General features: G+C 36.6%; 1 protein-coding gene and 1 non-coding gene across 2 annotated transcripts; both read right to left on the reverse strand.

The window, feature by feature from the left end:
* Positions 1–232: 232 nt before the first annotated feature.
* On the reverse strand, positions 233–17,642 carry LOC126020592 (serpin B10-like). Its single transcript, XM_049782082.1, has 7 exons — positions 17,475–17,642; positions 15,156–15,218; positions 14,443–14,580; positions 12,760–12,877; positions 5,660–5,802; positions 3,590–3,745; positions 233–637 (listed from the first exon to the last, which is right to left on the reverse strand). Exons 1-7 carry the CDS (start codon positions 17,640–17,642, stop codon positions 233–235), a joined length of 1,191 nt encoding a protein of 396 aa, XP_049638039.1.
* Positions 17,643–18,586: 944 nt separating this feature from the next.
* On the reverse strand, positions 18,587–18,749 carry LOC126021055 (U1 spliceosomal RNA). The gene has a single exon (XR_007499671.1). It is a non-coding gene; the product is annotated as a U1 spliceosomal RNA (small nuclear RNA).
* Between the last annotated feature and the right edge of the window lie 641 nt (positions 18,750–19,390).

Genomic DNA, 19,390 nt, shown 5'->3' on the forward strand with positions numbered 1-19,390 from the left:
AAATAAAATCACAATAAAAGAAATCTTAAATTTTCCATGTTCTCTGAATATATATATATATATATATATATATATATATGTTGGATAAAATCACTACAAAATATAAAAACGTATCTATTTGCTTATGTTTAAATGTGATCTAGGCTACCAACTCATGTTTGTATAATTGTATTTTTCCAATCTTATGAACATGGTTTTTACACTGTTATATCTGATGTTACAGAAATGGGGTTTATGGAGAACAAAACCTCCCATAAAATAGAATATTATTGGTTTGGTTGTGCCTGATGAAGAAAATAAAGGGATGGTCTACGTTGAATTCAATGGTAGGTAGTCTAATTCGCAAACCAATCTCACCGGCAGAACCAGCTGCAGCCTCTGTACCTTGCTCATTTATTTCCACAAAAGCTTTGTGAAAAACATTGGACAAACTTAAGTTTCTGTCTTCGGACATTCCTGAGAAATCAGCTTTGCCCTGGATAAAGACATCTTTCATCCCCATACTGGTTAAGGTTGTCTTGAGGTCATAAGACTCTTCCAGCTTGAACTTGGGAAGAGTCAATTCCACAGTGTACATCTCCATCATGTCCGCACTGGTCCACTCACTCAGCTGCTCATAGGTGAGGGCCTCCTCCAGCTGCAGGTTGGGAACCAAGACACAAAAAGTTAATATATTTGAAAGTAGAGTGAGACACATTGGAGGCCTGAGAACTTTAGATATTACATAGATACATTATTATCATTCTCACTCCTAGGAGTAACAAAAAAGGCATGTTGGAAATTCTTTGTGTAATGAGATTCCTCTCATTGCTGACCTACAAAGTCACTGTTCTGCAGATGAATTGTTCCTAAGATATGGAAGTGTTAGACATTGCTTCCAAATGGAAGTACTTCTGCAATCATATGTAGGATATTAATAATGCTTGAAAATATGTCAATGTAAGTATTTGGAGATTTTCTATATAAGTATAAACACTGTAGAACAGCTTTTATGCCAGAGCCTATACAACAGTATTTATTCTGGGGCTGGAGAGATAGAATAGCAGGCAGACCAGTTACTGTAAGTAACTGATTTATATTGATTGGTTTCTATAGCCAGCACTCCTTAAGATTCCCTGATCTAACCAAAAGTGATACCTGAGTAGCTGGGCCAGAGAACCACCAGATGTGGCTCAAAATAAACATAAAATTTCATTTTGAAAACATGAGTGAAAAAAATTTTATGGGGAACAAAGGGAAATAAAAAATAAAAGGTCTTTACTATGCTATCACCAACAATATGAAACTTGTAAATAAAAATGTTTCAAATAAATAAAGAGTAATAAATAGTATAATAATAAATAAATACAAGACTAAGTAAATACTAAGATAATAAATGCAGTCCTCTGAGTGTTTTTAACCTGTTTATAATTTAATTTTATAATAAGAAGTGCTTCTTATTTTGCATATGTACTTATAAAAAGTTTGATTTTGTTTTGATTAAAGTAGGTTTTATTTAAAGAAATTTACTTAGGAGAAAATGAGAAATAAATATTTAAGAAAGAACAAGGACTTCTCTGGAGTAGAAAAAGGCACAACTTGATTTTTAGTAGTATGTATTCAAGGACACACACACATACACACACACACACACACACTCACACACACACACACACACACACACACACACATATATATATATATATATATTTGTTGTTTTGGGGTTTTTTTTTTTGCCTTTTTGGGGGTTCTCACCCTTTGATTCAGCTCAGGGTTTACTCCTGGCTATATGATCAGAAATCACTCCTGGCTTGGGGGACCATATGGGATGCCAGAGAATCCAACTGCCACTTGTCCTAGGTTAGCACATACAAGGCAAATGACATAGCGCCTGTGCCCTGCTCTGGCCTCACCAAGGACATATTTTTAAAATACTTGGAGAGTTTCTGTACACCAGGCCAGATCAATAGTACAGTGTGTAAGGCATTTTGCCTTGCACATGAATGACGCAGGTTTACGTCTCAATACCACGTAGAGGCCCCCAAGTCTCCCCAGATATGATCTGTGAGTGCAGTGCCAGGAATATGCCTAAACACAGCTAGTATGCTAAAAAAATTTTTTCTATACCCAACTATCACTATCCATGACAGTCTTTTTTTTGGGGGGGGGTGTTGGGTGGGGGGGTCACATCCAGCAGTGCTCAGAGGCTACTCCTGGCTCTACACTCAGAAATCGCCCCCACAGGCTGGAGGGACCATATGGGATGCCGGGATTTGAACCACCATCCTTCTTCATGCAAGGCAAATACCTTACCGCTGTGCTATCTCTCCAGCACCTTGTGACGTCTTATAAGTGATATAGATTAATAATATGATAGTGTCTTTAACTCAGCCACTTGCACTCTTCAAACAATAGGTTTGTGGTACCAAGATGTAACCCCAGTGGTTTGCTGTCTACTTAGAACACCACCAGTGTGATTTGAAAAATAAAAAGAAAAGAAAAAAAGAAAAGAAAGAAGGCTCTGCACAAAGAAAGGCAGATCACTGTTGTATGAAAAATCAATGCCCAGTGTAGACATGGATAAGAAACCTGATCGAACCAAAGTCATGGCAGGAACCTAGAGAGCAACATAATGGAAAGTGCTAGAGAACTCAGTGAAATCCAACCTTTAAATCAATATTATTTCTAAATAGTATTTTTAGATGATCTAGATAAAGTCTATTTCTCCTGATGACTGTGAAGTTTGTAAAAAGGGGTGGGGTTAAAAGATTTAGAAGTCAATTTCAAGTATTAATTTCAATTTCAAGTAACTCTACGTCTATATTAATGCAAATAATTAAAATCTTTGGGCTGGAGAGATAGCATGGAGGTAAGGTATTTGGCTTTCATGCAGAAGGTTGGTGGTTCAAATCCTGGCATCCCATATGGTCCCCTGGTCCTGCCAGGGGCGATTTCTGAGCATAGAGCCAGGAGTAGTCCCTGAGCACTGCCAGGTGTGACCCCTCCCCAAAATAAAAATAAAATAAAATCTTTAATCTCCTATTTTGCAGGTCTATGAGTGAGAGAAGAAAAACCTAATGTTCTTTGGTTGTTGTTTGTTTGTTTGTTTTGGTTTTGGGCAACACCTGGCAGTGCTTGGGGGTTACTCCCAACTTTATGCACAGAAATTACTCCTGGCAGGCTAAGGGGACCATATGGAATGCCAGGGATATAACCCACATTGGCCAAGTACAAAGCTAATGCCCCCCCCAGTTGTGTTATCACTGCAGCCTAAACCTACACTTTTATCTTATATCCATTCATACAACTTTGATAATGAGAAATAATGTTTGTATGCATGTGTGTGTGTATGTGTGGATGTCAGGAACGGGGAAAGGACATCATGTGGTAGGTGTTTTCATATTATTTTCCCTTTCTGAAGGACAGTAATATCAGCCCAAGAGTGACTCTTAAATTCTCTTGTGAAAGGAAGATATTTTGGACTCAAGGAATATTGTTTGTTTTTCTTCTACCAATCAGCAGTCTAAAACACATGTTCTCTTTGTCCATAGATCAGTAACACCTGAGATCTGGGACATGGTAATACCATGTCTGATAAATTTTTGTCTACCTGATTTAGCCCACAGATGTTTTCTGGCAGGATTATGAACATGCTGAGGTCACGATTCTTGTAGTAAAGTTGAAGGCCCATGGCTGGTGGCTTTTCTATGTGAAAAACTTCAAGTTTTTTCTTCATAAACATCATTGGCACTGGCTTGCTTGTAGTCTATAGGAAATAATTGACAATATCACTTAGTATCAACATTAATATTTTTCAGTGGTCTGAAACACTGGCAAATTCTGGGTGATTCTGTGCTGTATATATATCTTAGGTCATGCTTTCTAGAAGTATGTGGAACCTAAATTAACCTCATTCATAGATTATATGGGAGCTGCTTCCCTGGCATTGTTGTTGTTTTCCCTACAAAAAACAGCTAGAGTTGACAGGTGCTTAAAAGGCCCTGGAAACTCTCTACAAATACCCCAAAGACTTCAAGAATGAATAAGCATTATTTCACATATGGATTTTGATATTGTATAATGAAATGGAAAAGACTATGAAAAAAGCAGCTATAAATTAGCAGATAATATATTTAAATATAAAGATTTCTTTAAAAAGCTGATATTCAACACTTGCCAAGAAACCTTGGTAACTGAATAATGATAAAAGCCAACAATGCATTTATTAAAATGGGTTAAAGAACTGATAATGCCCCAAGAAGGATGTACATCAAGATAAAACATGCTTATGACAAAGGAAAATCATACATCCTTGAGGATATAATTTTTAATAAAAAATTAGAAATAACAAGAACATTACTACACAGCTGTTAGACCAACAAATTCCAAAGCCTTGACAACACAAACTGAAGGTAGAGTTGTGTCCTAGATCTAACACAGAGATGTGACACAGATGACATCGATGAAGACATAGATGAAGACATAGAATGAACAGGAAATGCCATTTCCTGATGCTGGGAGGGCAGAATGATGCCACTCGGAGCATGGTCTGACAGCTTCTTAGGAAATAAAACCCAGTCTCCCTACTTATCATGTTATCTAGCTGTGCTCCTGAATGTACCAAAGTGTGTTAAAAATTTACATCATGCAAAACCTGACACGAAATATCTCTAGCAGCTTTACTCACAAATGCCTCTAGTTAGAAGGTGAAGGGAGGAGGCCAGTAGTAGGAGAGCATAGCTGTAGGGCATTTGCCTTGCAGACAGCTGACCTGGAATGGACCCAGGTTCTATTCCTGGTATCCTACATGGTCCCAGAGCCTGCAAGGAGCAATTTCTAAGTGTAGAGCCAGGAGTAACTCCTGAGCACCACTGGGTGTGGCCAAAAAAAAAAAAAAAGAAAGGAAGGAAGGAAGGAGGGAGGGAGGGAGGGTGGGAGGGAAGAAGAAGGTGAAGAAAGAGAAACTGCTACTTTCAAACAACTGACATTCATTAAAGTGTAAACTGAACCGTCAGACCAAGAAGAAGAAGAAAATCCTTCAACGAACATTGAGAAGTGGAACAAGCCAAAAATAATAATAATAACTTGGCATATTGTTTCAAAGAAATCTATTGTTTCAAAGAAATAAAATTCTTAAAAAGCAAAATAGTATAGAGAGTAAAATCAGTCACAGTTGCCCTGCTGCAAAACCTTTGTGAAAGTGATTAGACTGAAACCTCTTATTTCGTTTTCTTTGGAGAATAGAGTAAGGGGTTGGTAGGAGATCCTCTTTGGTAGAACTGGGAGTAGAAGGAAGTGAAATGTTTATGGTTCTGGTTGTGGTGAGCTTTTAACGCCAGACACAGCATTACCCATTTAGCTACATTGTATTTCTCACCTGGGAGTTAAATATAATAACCCCTCTCCCCCACCTCATCTGTCATAGCTTCAGTGAAGGGTGAGCGATAAATTGTGTGCAACATCTTTTGCAGAGAAAATAATGATGGAAAAAGAATTACCAAGTGAGCAAAAAGAGTGAATATTTGACTCAAGGATGTATTCCCTAGACAGAAATATATCTTCACACACACACACACTCGCACACACACACACACACACACACACACACACTCACACTCACACTAGATGTTAAAGGAGAACCTTTTTCCATGTCATATCAATGATTTTGAACAGTCCCTACCTTGTTGATTCTGAAAGGTTTTTCTGTGGTGTCTTGGACTGAGAATTGATGTTCCCATAATCCTTTAAAATAAAGAGCATTCACCAGAACCATTCTGGTTGTAGAATCCAACGCATCCTCAGGTAAAAGATCGGGGATTTTACCTAAAATAGTAAAAAGATAGATGTTCAATAGGCTGGTTACATTCTGGTGCATGGCAGGCTCATTAAAATTATATTATGAAATATTATTTTATAACTTCTCACATTCACCAATATTTCAAATAACAATTTTAGCATTGGGGCCCGAGCAGTGACACTAAGCTGTAAGGGGTCTGCCTTGCTGGTGCTAGCCTAGGATGGACCCTGGTTCCATCCTCCAGAATCCCATATGGTCCCCCAAGCCAGGAATGATTTCTGAGCGCATAGCCAGGAGTAACCCCTGAGCGTCACTGAGTGTGCCCCCCCCCAAAAAAAAACCCAAAAAACTTTAGTATTAATATAATACTAATAACATCCTATCTAAATTCCCTTTATTATTCCAAACAAGTCCTTTTATGTGCACCAAAAATCAATAAAAGATCCCAAACTGCTATTAATAGTTGTTTCCCACCAGACCCTCTTTAATCCAGAACATAGGCTTATTCTTTGTCTTTTGTAACTTTGATCTCCTTAAACATTGATTTTTTTAGACTGTCCTTCAATGATTATTTCAAAATTTATTTGATTTTTTTCAAGAAATATTTACTTGTGTGGGCTTTTGTGAGAATAGTACTGTTATGAGTCAAACTGAATTTTGTTCCTCCCAAGAAGTATGTTTTTCTCAGCCCTCATTTCTGTAAATGTAGTCTTAATAGAAAAGAGTTTTTATAGGTCTTATGATGATAAGATCATACTTGATTTTTATGGTGGACACTAAATCAATAGCTGATGTCCTAATTAAGGGAAAGAACTTTGAATTTATATATGGAGAAAGGAAAAAGCTATGTGGAAACATAGACACACAGGAGAACTACAGGAAAAGGTCATGTGCCCTCAAAGAAGATTGGAGTCATGTAGAGGCCAGCCAAGAAATAAAATCAGAAGAGAGCTGGGAACAGAAGAGTAAGTTAGTAACAAGTTAATATTGATTTAATATTTTAAAACTATTAATATTCAATAAATAAAATATTCAGTATAAAGCTCACAGCTTGAACCTATATACCAGAAATCATAGGATGAAATGGAAGAGTGAGTAGTAGGAAAGATTAGGAAAGAATAACTCCATGATTATAGCTAGACAAGATATATACAAATATAATGCATGCAAAATTTTTATGCACACACATAATGTACTATATATGTACAACAACTAGAAAAAATACACATAAATCTTCTACTATTTCAAATATTAAAGGAAAGCAGGGCAAATGAAAACTATCAATCAACAGAGACTATGAAAAAAGGAAAAAAATGGTGAAAAGAAAGCACCAAATAATAAAGCAACTATTAGGTCAAACATCTAATATTCATTTGAAAATGTGAAGAAGTTAATTAGCCTTTGGTAGAAAAGTTGCAGCAATAGTTTATGACATGATTACTTTGGTGTTAGGAGAGGACATAAGCGTCAGAAAAAAAAGGTGATTTCTAATTCTTAATGTATGCATTATGAACTAATTTGTTAAAATAAGTACTATACATGACATACTAAAATACTTTTATAATTAAGATAACAAGTTGGGAATATTTAACATCTTATATTTTTTCTGTCTAAAAAATTTAAATGAGGAAAAATCAGTAAGAAAATGTAGTTTAAATATACATAGATGAAAGGAGCTACAGTGACCTAGTTTCTAATTTTTAATTATTTTCTGGAAAAGTGGGTGGAAATTAGAATGTAAAGAGTGAGCGTCCTTGTGTGTGGCCCTTTTACCTGCTGTCATATACACTATTAATTTCAAACTACCTATTTGAATTTGATTTAAGTTGTATTTCATTGTTCCCTGGGATCATTTGCTTGTTAAGAAACTAATATGAACCCAAAACTATGCTGGGACATTTAAGATATATTTTGCTCCAATAGAACAACAACAACAACAACAAAAACTAAAATGCAATTTCAGAATACATAATACACAAAGCGATTTTGACTGGAGACATTTTAGTGCGAGGACTAAAGCGCCACCTATTGGCCGGATAAGCACATTAACACATAACTTGATAGTTACGGTATTTAATAGGAAAGAAACATTGTCACTGCAAATTTAGGATTTTCAGACTAAGTGCTGAAGGCATCGTAATTGTGATACTAGAATGCCCAACATTTAAGAAATTTTGGATTATGCGCATTGAGAAAATAAGATTCCCAAGTCCTTCCTACCCCCTGGTTTGGTTCACACCAGATGGTGCTCCAAGGCTTATCCCTGGTCCTGTGCTCAGGAGTTAAACCCTGGTAGTGCTCATAAGTGGTGCCAGGGATCAAACCAGGATTTGCCACATGTAAGGAAAACACCTTAATCCCTGTACTATCTTTCAACCTCCAGTTCCCCAGTTTTAAGAAGCTTATAGAAAATAACAACCCAGAAAAATATAATAGTAATCAGTGCAGAGGGACTGAGAATTTGGCTTTTAGTGGCTTGTATGGGTGAGCAGTCCAGGCATCTGCTTGGAAAGAGCTTTGTTTGAAGGCATAAGGGGAGAATCTCTGATATGGCTCACGCTGGCCAGGAGACCCTGCCACTTTCCCTTAATCATGCTAGGGATCACACTCAGTTTAGCAGTGTACAAGGCAAATGGCCACCCACTGTACTATTGTTCTAGATCCTGTGGTTTAGTTTTTAACATAATATTCACTCATCAGGGATATAGCTCATTGGTAGAGAATTTGACTGCATAATTTCCATCTGTGACCCCTATAAATAGCCTGGGGCTTAAGGTGAGCCCTGGGACCCCTAGTTGAGAAATGCTGCTCTAAAGTACTATTGCAAGGAATATATATGCCAAGTGCCTGGAATAAAAGTTCTCAAATACATGTTGGGTGTTATTATTTCTAGCAGAAAAATGGACACATACAAAAGCTGGAGTGATAGTACAGTGAGTAGGATGCCTTGAACACAACATACCCAGGTTCAACACCTGTCACTCCATATGGTCCCCTAAGTCTGCCAGGAATGGTCCCTTTCCTGAGTGCAGAGCCAGAAATAAGTACTAAGCACTACTAGATGAAATAAAAAGAGGGAGGAAAGGAAGGAAGGAAGGAAGGAAGGAAGGAAGGAAGGAAGGAAGGAAGAAAGAAAGAAAGAAAGAAAGAAAGAAAGAAAGAAAGAAAGAAAGAAAGAAAGAAAGAAAGAAAGAAAGAAAGAAAGAAGAAAAGAAAGAAAGAAAGAAAGAAAGGAAGGAAGGAAGGAAGGAAGGAAGGAAGGAAGGAAGGAAGGAAGGAAGGAAGGAAGGAAGGAAGGAAGGAAGGAAGGAAGGAAGAAGAGAAAGAGAAAGAAAGAGAAAGAAAGAAATATCTAAATTGCTGCATTTCTTATTTTATTTGATATTGAATAGCTCCCCAGTCCCATATTTTGTATCCAATATATAAAACATAATAAGAAAAGCTACAGTTCTTTCCCTCAGTGGAGTAGCTTTCTTCTAGAATTACAATCCATTACAATACATTACAATCTGGCTGTAGGACTGAAGGTTGGGTGTAGAGCATAGAGATTCCACCACCTACCCCAGAGCGAAATTATTTGATGCACCATCAAACACAGTCAAGTCACAGAGGTTTCTCAAAGTGAGGTCAGCTGAGAATTTGACTCTTGAATCCTTAACTGAAGACATTCCTTCCTTCCTAATTTTAAGACTTTATTGGTTCAGTTCAGCACAAGTGAAATTTCTGTATTGTCTACTATTGCAAATTTTAACTACACATAATTTTTGAATTTTAATGAACAAGAATTTTAGTGAAAATCTCAACTCCTTTCTCCAATTAGTCAAATTTCAAGCTATCTCTGGTCAGATGTGAGTGGGACAGTTGAGTAAACAGGGTTCAGTCTGTCTACATTGGGGAAACAAGGCAAGGGCCTTAAAACCAAAACTTATGAGACATCAGACAGTGCTTCACTGGGCTCTGAAAACCTTTGAAGGGCATACAGAGCAGTGTATGCTTCACCACCACCAGCTTTCCTATCTATGGAATCCCTGCCTAACTTCTGGGCAATAAAGAGATATGATAAGTTCAATGATGTTCTTTCTTTTACTTTCTCTTTATTGCACTTCTCTTAGCCATTAGGGCATGCCTTTGCCCATACAATCATTCTCATGTCTCATGAAAACTGGACTAGTACAACCACTACAGCAATGTCAACTTATCTTTGTGGAATAACGTATCACTTTGTGGTGACACCGAATCAGGAGAAAGTATCATGATCTTGCCTCACCCTGCCTTTTGTCACTAGTTAAGTAAAAAGGGAACTGAGAATTTAGACTTGCCCACTTCCTCAATTCATCCCAACCGCCTGAATGCTTGAAACAACTGGGATAAGCCACCAGAAAGGGTTACTGATTCTCAGAGCCCATGAGTCTAATTTATGTTCAATACTAATTAATAGCTAATTAGTTATAAATAATAACTAATTATTGTTATTGGTAATGATTAATCACAATGAGAATGTTTATTATAATAATGAATTAATAATAGTTAATTGATAACTAATTGGTACTAAATGAATTATTAGTAATAACTAGTTCTTAATCCTAGTAAACATTGAGTTCATAGTTTCCAAAGTGCTGTGTGAAAGAAAAGAAGGCCCTTGTTTGAGAAAGGAAGTTCAGTCTCTTCTTGGAGACTTGAGTTGTTGAGAAGTTGTCCAGTGACAATGGAGAGAATGGCAGTGACAGGGAAAGGAGGTTGTTCACATAGATGGGGACACCATAAGCAAGTCACAGACCAGTGAGTTATACCAAGCACTGTGGGCACATGGCCACTCAGACTTTCTAAGTGATAAATTTGGAGTGACACAGCTTAAAATGCAGGGCCAGGCAGACTCCATGTCACTGAAAGGAGCTTGGATTCAGACCATTGGTGACAAGGCACCAGGTATGGTTCTGAGTACAGTATTGACATGGTCCACCTGGTCTTATGCATATATTGGCACTTTCATGTGGGTGACTTAATGGGCGCTGAATTTAAAGGGAGTATTTTTTTTAGTATTAATAATATTAATATTAGAATATTAGATTACTATCTTGATGAAGATGAATGGATGACAACAGTTGGAAACACAGTGGTAGATCAGGGAGAGAGACTGTAAAGGAAAAACTAAGTCCCAGAGAGCAAAGGGAAGAAAAAGTGGGGGCTGCAAAGGTATCTCATGTCTTCTGGTGGTGAAGCCACTCTTGATGACGGAAAAACACAGGGACACCACAGGTGCAAAAGACACTAAATTCTTTAAGCACATTGAATTTGAATTATGGGGAAACTTTAGTCCGTTTTTTCTAATATATATATATATGTATATATATATATTTCCTACATCTGCATACATATGTATTTAATAAACTCTGAAGTTTGGAGGTATTTAATATATTTAATTATATTTAGTGCATTTAATATATTTTCATGTACTTTTGAGCAGAATTAATTTTTAATATTCACCAAGTTCTGTTTATGAACCTTGAATAATAATTTCTTTAAAGTCTCAGCTTTCCTTTTTTTAAGTATCCCTTATTAATTTCTTCCTTATTTCATAAAGAACTGCTAAGTCACCTAGGAGAGTCCTATTTTTTTGTTAGAAATTGAGTGCTCAGGGGCCGGAGCGATGGTGCATGATGGGACATTTTCCTTGCACACTGCTGACCTAAGACAGACTGCAGTTCATTCCCCCCAGAGTCCCATATGATCCCCAACCCAGGAATAATTTCTGATCACATACCCAAGAGTAACCCCTAAGCATCACTGGGTGTGGCAAAAAAAGAAATTGAATGCTCAAATTTTAGTAAACAAGTGACGATTTGTCTGAAAACTTTTTTTCAGATTTTATTGAAGCAAGTTGGAAGTTGAAGCAAGAAGGAAGTAGCAAGGTGGCTACCCCTGTTTTCCTAAGTCTGAAAGAGCAGTCACTGTAAAAAAATAAAATAAAAAATAAGCCTAGGAAAAACTGGGGCAAAAAAGTTGTCCTGCAACATGACAAGTAGAAATCTTTATCCCTTCAAAGAAAAGCAGTTTCACTAGATTTCTTTCCCAATTTCCTGTTGATTTAAAAATAAACAATTGCAAGTGTCATCTTGAGCTCAGAGATAAAGGTGAAACACTTTTTCCCCCCAGTTCTGATAGCAAATGTTGATTGTGCTGATAGTTGCTGAGTTAACCAGTTCTGATGTTAGATATTTTGTCTTAGCTTTTCATAATAAGTGCTATGTTACTATGGTTATCTTTACATAAGTGATTCCTTGCAAATTGCTTTGAATAAGGATGAGGTATTATTGGGTAAAAGAAGTGAAAATTTTTTTCTTAGCTTTACATTTATCGTGATATTCTGGTTAGACTTCTAGAGTAATATGAGTTCAAGAGAGGATGAATGAAATAGTATAAAGGGAATCTCAGGAAAGATATTATGGAAATCATGATTCCTTTGGATGATCTAAGCACTGACCTAACCTCTGAATGGTGTTTTGGAACATATTTTATATCTACCTATGGGTGAGACAATAGAAGAGACTTTTGTCTTAGTATTAAACCATCTTACTTAGGATCCCTTTGTTATAGCAGCTTATCTGTATCCTAGCAACTGTATATTCTTATTTTCAAAAGTATTTAAGAGGATCTAGAACATTTAATGTCCCAGGACCAGGACTCAGAAATATTTTCTTTAAAAATTCTTAAATACAACAAAATTTCTCATTTCCTTTTTTGAATCTTTCTATTTTTTACCCCTTAACTCATCTTTGGAATGAACTACTTGGTAAAGTGTGTGACCTGACTTTTGTGTTTTAGATAATGCATACTGTTTAATGTGTGAATCTACAAAGGGGAAGTTAAAATAGAAAAACAAGGTTCTGCACATTTAGAATGTTCCCACAGCTTAACTTACAAAAGACTTATAATATATTTTATAAAAAATTCAAAATAATCAAATTATGCTTAAAAATACTTACCCTCAGTCTGTTTTTCAACCCAGGAGTTAATTTCCTTTCTGATTTTTCCAGACTCTTCCACAAAGTTTACAGACTGTAATTTGGCACCAAAGTATGTTTGTATGTCTTCTAAATATTTCTGAAAGATAAAGTAAAAATTCCTTTTCATAAAATTGTCCTAAAGCTAAGAAATCATTTATATTATTTTTAAAAGCCCAAGTAGGCAGATGAATAGTTATGAACATCAACCCCATTTCTGTTGTTTTTCCTCCACACTTCAGTTTTGAGCCAATTTGAGAGCATCCTTGACCCCTTTAAACTTAGCTGAGAAGATACTGGAGATGCAAAGTGGCTGGCAGAGAAGAAAGGCATGTCTCCAGCAATTCTATACCATCTTTTGTTTGCATTCATGCCCAAGAATTGGAGCCAGAATGCAACAGAAACCCTATCTGTGAAGTGCAGGAAAATTCCAATAGCCAAGAAGTACTGAAACTTGCTCTTGACTTTCTGCAACAAAATCCAAACCAAAATTAGGTCATGTGTCTGGTAACAGCTTTCTGTGGATCCTAAATTACCCTAGAATCTAAGCACAATTATCTGCCATCATGGTACTGAGGTCTATGCATGGTCCAAGATTTTTTATCTGCAAACCTAATAGAAAATACTGGCCTCTTCCTCCTAGGTTTGTGGTTATTTAAGAGCCATCATTTCAGAACTGTGTCCTCCTATTCCCTTAGCGCCTACATAGCTCAAGAGAACTAGGAAGTGATCAAGAGTTCATGAGACTACCAGTAATAAAAATGCCCTTTGGCTTTTATGTATTCCTTTTAAAATATTAATGAAAGTGGGGGAGAGAGGAAAAATTTAAAAATAAATAAAAATATTCTAAGTTCTAAGTCAGAATTCATCAGACATGAACAGGAATAGCTAGAAATGGACAGAAAATCATAAGACTGCTTAGTTGCATTTTGCTCTTCCTTGGTGCTTTCTCCCGTGTCCCTGGGTATCCACATCTCTCTTCTCTCTTCTGAGGTGTGATGGGAAAAAATGAGGAAAAACTAGTTGACCCAACTCAAGCTACATCACCCTGAAAAGTCAGAACACAAGATGAGGTCTTGGTCTGCACTGAAGGGTTTGTTAACATTCATGTTGGTTCTCTAGATTCAATGAAGTCACAGAGTGGAAGGATTTGTCCAGCCCTTTGCTTTTGAGTACAGTGTCTTGCCAGACTCCTGTGGCCCCACACCACCACTGTTCCTAGGGTTCACTATATTTTGTTACTCTTATCTCCTGGGTTCCATTTACTATGAACACTTGTCCACGGATTATTATATAAATCACAATTCCCTTCCTTTAATCTGAACAAAAGTCAGATCTCTGGATCTTGCTTGCAAATCAGTTTCCTTCACAACTAGATGTTTGTTGATTTAAACCAAAGATTCACAAACTTATTTTACCCACTTCCCCCTTTCAGAAAAAAATAATAATAAATCACTCAGTGTGCCTGAAAATTTATTTTCTTTAAGCAAACAAAATTGCCTCTATAATTGTACCAGAGGCTCCTACAACCATGGGTACCACCTACTTTGCTGACCACATTATAATTGTCCCTGGTATCCCAAGAGAAGTAGACAAAGAGTTTATTCATTGATAGCATGTGACTCTGTCTTTTCTATTAATTTAAAGCAATAAATTTTCACTCACATTATGAAATGGGTATGTTTTCTCCCCATATATTCCATTGGCTGTTTTAAGAATGTAGGCACTGCTAGGATTGTTGACTTCTGAAATTAGTTTCTGGAAGCCAGAAGGTATTTCTCCAACCTGGCCTGAATTGAAATCCTATAAGAAAAGGATTATTCAAATGAAAATATTGAACAAGATCTATTATTCATATACTATAAACAAACGTTTGCATTGATTCTAAGGCAGGCAATATTTGTTTCTTAATGTGACACATGTAAAAACTTAAAAGTTATAGAAAGATAGTACATTGGGCAGGCCACTTACCTTATATCTGACCAACCCTGGTTCACTCCCCAGCACCCTATGATCCCCTGAAACCTGTCAGGAGTGATTTCTGAATGCAGAGCTAGGAGAAATTCCTGAGTACTGCAGGGTGTGGCCCAGAAACAAAAATATAGTAATAAGATGTTAAAGGTATCATTTTCTTTACATTTGTTTTAGAAAGGTAATCAAGTTTGAAAGGGATAGATTTAAAAGGGAAGAAAAAGAGGGAGAAACATAAAGGGAAATAAAAGGATCCTTTTGAAGTTAAAAATGTTTCCATAATCTGAATGTGTTGCCACAAATAAAGTATCCATCAGAGATTAAATTACTTTATTAGTCACTCAAATACATTTACTGAAGGGACTTCTCCTTAATAATCCACTTAAAAATTAAAAAGTAAAGCATACCATTTTTCTTTTCTTTTCACTTTCAGGAGATTTGACATCCTGATCCTGATCAAATTGGAGCACCTGTAAGTTCAATAAAAGGAAATAATGTAAGTGAACTTTACAGATAGCAGGAATAGTCATATGAAATTCTTGACTATAAATACATGTCAGTCACTCCAATAGCTGTAGAACAAATTAGTTAAGGAAGAGAGCTCTGATGTAAATCGTGTTTCTGTTGCTGTAGTGTAAATCAAGTACTGCCTTTAAATAAATTTGTTTTGCTATGGTTTTTTTTGTTTGTTTTGTTTGGAGATCACACCCAGTAGTGCTCAGAACTTACTTCTGGCTCCCGGGGCAGGAATTCCTCCTGGCAAACTCAAGGGACCATACAAGATGCCAAGGATGGAATCTGAGTCAGCTACCTGAAAAACAAACACCTTCCCTAGCCTATTCTACTATCTCTCCAATCTCACTTCAAAAATTTTTTGGGGGGGTTTTTGGGCCACACCTGGCGGTGCTTCAGGGGTTACGCCTGGATCTGCTCAGAAATCACTCCTGGCAGGCTCTGGGGAATATATGGATGCCAGGAATCCAACCTGGGTCTATCCCAGGTCAGCAGCTTGCAAGGCAAATGCCCTACCACTGTGTTATCACGCCAGCCCCCTCACTTTAAATAAATTTTATTTATTTATTTTTTTTGGTTTTTCGGGCCACACCCATTTGATGCTCAGGGGTTACTAGCGCTCAGAAATTGCCTCTGGCTTGGGGGGACCATATGGGACTCCAGGGGATCGAACCGCGGTCCTTCCTTGGCTAGCGCTTGCAAGGCAGACACCTTACCTCTAGTGCCATCTCGCCGGCCCCATAAATAAATTTTAAAAAATCAATTTCTGGGGCCAGAGCAGTAGCACAGATGTAGGGTATTTACTTTGCATACTGCAGACCTGAGACGGACCCTGCTTCAAACCCCAGCATCCCATATGGTTCCCCTAGCCTGCCAGCAGAAATTCTGAGCGCAGAGCCAAGAGTAACCCTTGAGTGCTGCCGGGTGTGACCCAAAAACCAAAACCAAACAAACAAAAAAAACTAATATCTGCAATTAGTCTATCTATTTAATACTTTATCTGGAATTTAAGAAAATGTTGGTAATATACTCCCTGGTCAAATTCTCTTGTTTTTTTTTTTATGTCAAATTTTTACCAGTAGTTGCTTTGAAAGCAAGTTAAGATGTTTAACTGAAAGTACCATTTAAACTCTTTAACTAGAAACAAGCATTGCCCCAATTGTAGGGAGGGGAGAAATACAGAGATAGGGATTGTGTGGCTTTTTCTTTATAAATGCTTCCGGTCTCATTATTATCAGTCGATATATAACACACTTTCTTGGTGCTCCTCCAGCATTTCAGTTAGCAGAAAAGAATGTTGACAGCTGTGTTTCCTTCCTCTTAACCAGACAATAATAGAAAACAGGCCAATGATTCCATCTCCTACATCCTGAGCTCAGTTCACCACAAGGGGCACTATCTTACCAGAAGGCTAAGCTGACCCAGGCTGATAGAAGATGCCCTTAGCCTGACACAGAGGCTGCCCTAATAAAGGGGGTGAAGAAACACACTTATATGAGATGGACCAAGTTGAAATTTATTGAAGATGAAGCCTAGCCATTTGTAGTTAATACTTAGAATAATGAAACATTTTTAAATAGTTATGAGCTGGGATCTTTTTGTACTTTTTTTAACTGCACAGTATATCTTGACCTACAAGAATAAAACAAAATCCTAGGCCCCAATTGGTAGAATATATAATTTGTCTGCCTACTAAAAATTACTGACTATTTAACCATACTTAGTACAGAAGGCACCTTCTTGGATAGAAATTGTTACTTGTCCTTTAAAAGCATATACATATAAAATGTATGTATTTATGTATGCAACTATGCTTACTCATAGTTACATGATTGTGTATTTTGTTACCTCTGACTATCCACATACAATGCTTTGATTATGCTTGTAGAAAACCAATAGTTGTTTATGCAGAAGTATTGTTAAATCTTCTGAGTATTCTCTGTAGATTCATCCAGGCAGCCAAGAATTTATTCAAGCATTAATCAAAGAAATCACAAGGATCAAAATCACTTGATTTTTCTATTTATCCCTTCAAGGAAATGTTTCTTGGATTAGAAAAATGAGTTTATACTCTTTAAATTTTGAGCTATTACTTTTTAAAATATTGCACATACACTTATATTTGGTATTGGATCAAACTCTCACATCATCTACTCAGATTCTTCGAAAGAACATATATAAAGCTACATGAACAGTTGACCTTCAGTACTCACCTGGGCCATCTGGGCTGCAGTTGTACCTTTGGTGCCCAAATACACCATGGCCAAGGCTGTTGAGATGCCCCAAGGGGAAAAGAAGATGTTTTTACCCTCATGAGTTTCAGCTAGCTTTTTGCTGAACTCCAGGGCAAACTGATTGATTGATTTTGCTAGGGAGTCCATTCTGAAAACCTAAGGAAAATGAAACAGAGATAGAGAGCATATTAATGATACATTCTGAAGTCAAAGTGATAGGGAGTGCAGTAAATAGGATGTTTTACCTAAACATGGCCTGTCTGGGTTTGATCCTCCAGATTTACCACATCTAGTCAACCATGTGTGCCTGAGCACAGAGACAGGTGTAAACTCTATGCACCACCAGGTGTGGCCCAAATCACGCACATTCATACAGCTATTTTAATAATGCTTCCCATTTATTTCATTTTTATAGAAAGATCTTTGTAAAAACTGTCATTCATTAAAATTACAAAATTAATACTGTATAATTTTACTATAAGTATTTCACATTTATGTACCTATATTTATTTTTCTTATATAATTTTATATGAAAAAGGGTATATTTGCATATAAGCACATATATTCATAAGAGTCTAGTAAACTTTAGGAAAAGTTCAGTCCAACATTATTTTACATAGGAGAAAGTTAAGTTGAGAAGAATTGCCTCAAATTTTAGTGCTAATGCACTTCTGGTAATGTTGAGTCTCATTCTATTGGAAATGCTTGGTTAAAAAGTCGTTCTAGATGTGAGATATAAGGACTCTCCTCATTCAGTCCTTGGGCTTCATTTCAACTAAGAAAAGAATCACTGCTGACTTCATACAAGCAATGAGAAATAATCATAAATCTTTCCAGTTGTGTATGTTTTCATGTATCTGACCCCCAATATTTTAAGTTTTTAATCTGTTTTCTTCACCCCATGATTGTAATTTTTTTGATTCTTGGAATGCCTTTTTACTCCTTTATGGAAATTTCACTCCGATCTCCTCTTTTTTCTTTGAACTTTTTCCTGACCGTCTGAGTAGATAAGTAAGTGTCTGTCCTGGGAATCCTCTAAAACTAGTTTTCTTGAAACAAAGAAACTCAGGTTCTCTCTCTTTCATTTTTTTAGGGGGAGAGCACTAATGTAGTCACCACTACCACAAATTATGCAGTTGAGTTTCCCACATTTGGGGAAATCACAGGGGTCAGCACACTTGGAGTGCAATGGATGAGCCTCACCCTGGGGAAACCACCTTTATGATCATGATATCTCCCCTGCCAGGTAAGTATTCTATTTCATTTTTTTTTGTTCTTTGATATTATAGTCAATTCCCAAAATTTACCTAATAATTAAGTAATTAGGCTAATATTTTAAGTCTTTTAAGACTTGGATTTTCTAAAGAGAAAAAACTTGTTTAATCCATTGTCACTGTATATAAATATGTTAACCTGCTTAAATGATTAAAAATAAGTCAAATTCTAGGTTAAAGCACCCCACAAAGTGCCAGTATTATATAAAACTTGCTCTTGCACTAAGCTCAGTAGGCTCTTTGAGACACTTAGACTGTGAACATGAGAAAGAATTGGAATTCTCCTGTCAAGTAATTGAATCCAGGGAGAGGCTAAAATAGTTGACTCAGGGAAGGCAAGTGGAGACAAATTTGGTTTTATCATAACTTGGATTTACTTTAATACTGAAAAATCATTCCTCACCACAGATTTGGACCTAAACAAACAACATCAATCTTTGAATAATGCTCTAACTATAGTTCTCACCTATCCCAGAAACTGATGATAATCCTAGAGTAGCATTAGTAGATTAAATAAAATAATAGCAAGTCATATTGTAATAATTTTACACCCTCTCAAAATGTCAGAACCTGGCTGTGGCTATTATTTTTTCTCAGAAGTTCCAATTTCATCTTAAATTT

Source organism: Suncus etruscus, chromosome 10, assembly GCF_024139225.1.
Source record: "Suncus etruscus isolate mSunEtr1 chromosome 10, mSunEtr1.pri.cur, whole genome shotgun sequence".
In the NCBI taxonomy this organism is placed as follows: domain Eukaryota; kingdom Metazoa; phylum Chordata; class Mammalia; order Eulipotyphla; family Soricidae; genus Suncus; species Suncus etruscus.

Coding starts and splice junctions, on each gene's coding strand:
- LOC126020592 (XM_049782082.1), bottom strand. CDS start 17,642: ATGGACTCCCTAGCAAAATCAATCAATCAGTTTGCCCTGGAGTTCAGC. Junction 15,219..17,474: donor CTGCAGCCCAGATGGCCCAG/GTGAGTACTGAA, acceptor TTGAACTTACAG/GTGCTCCAATTTGATCAGGA. Junction 638..3,589: donor ACATCTGTGGGCTAAATCAG/GTAGACAAAAAT, acceptor CCCAACCTGCAG/CTGGAGGAGGCCCTCACCTA.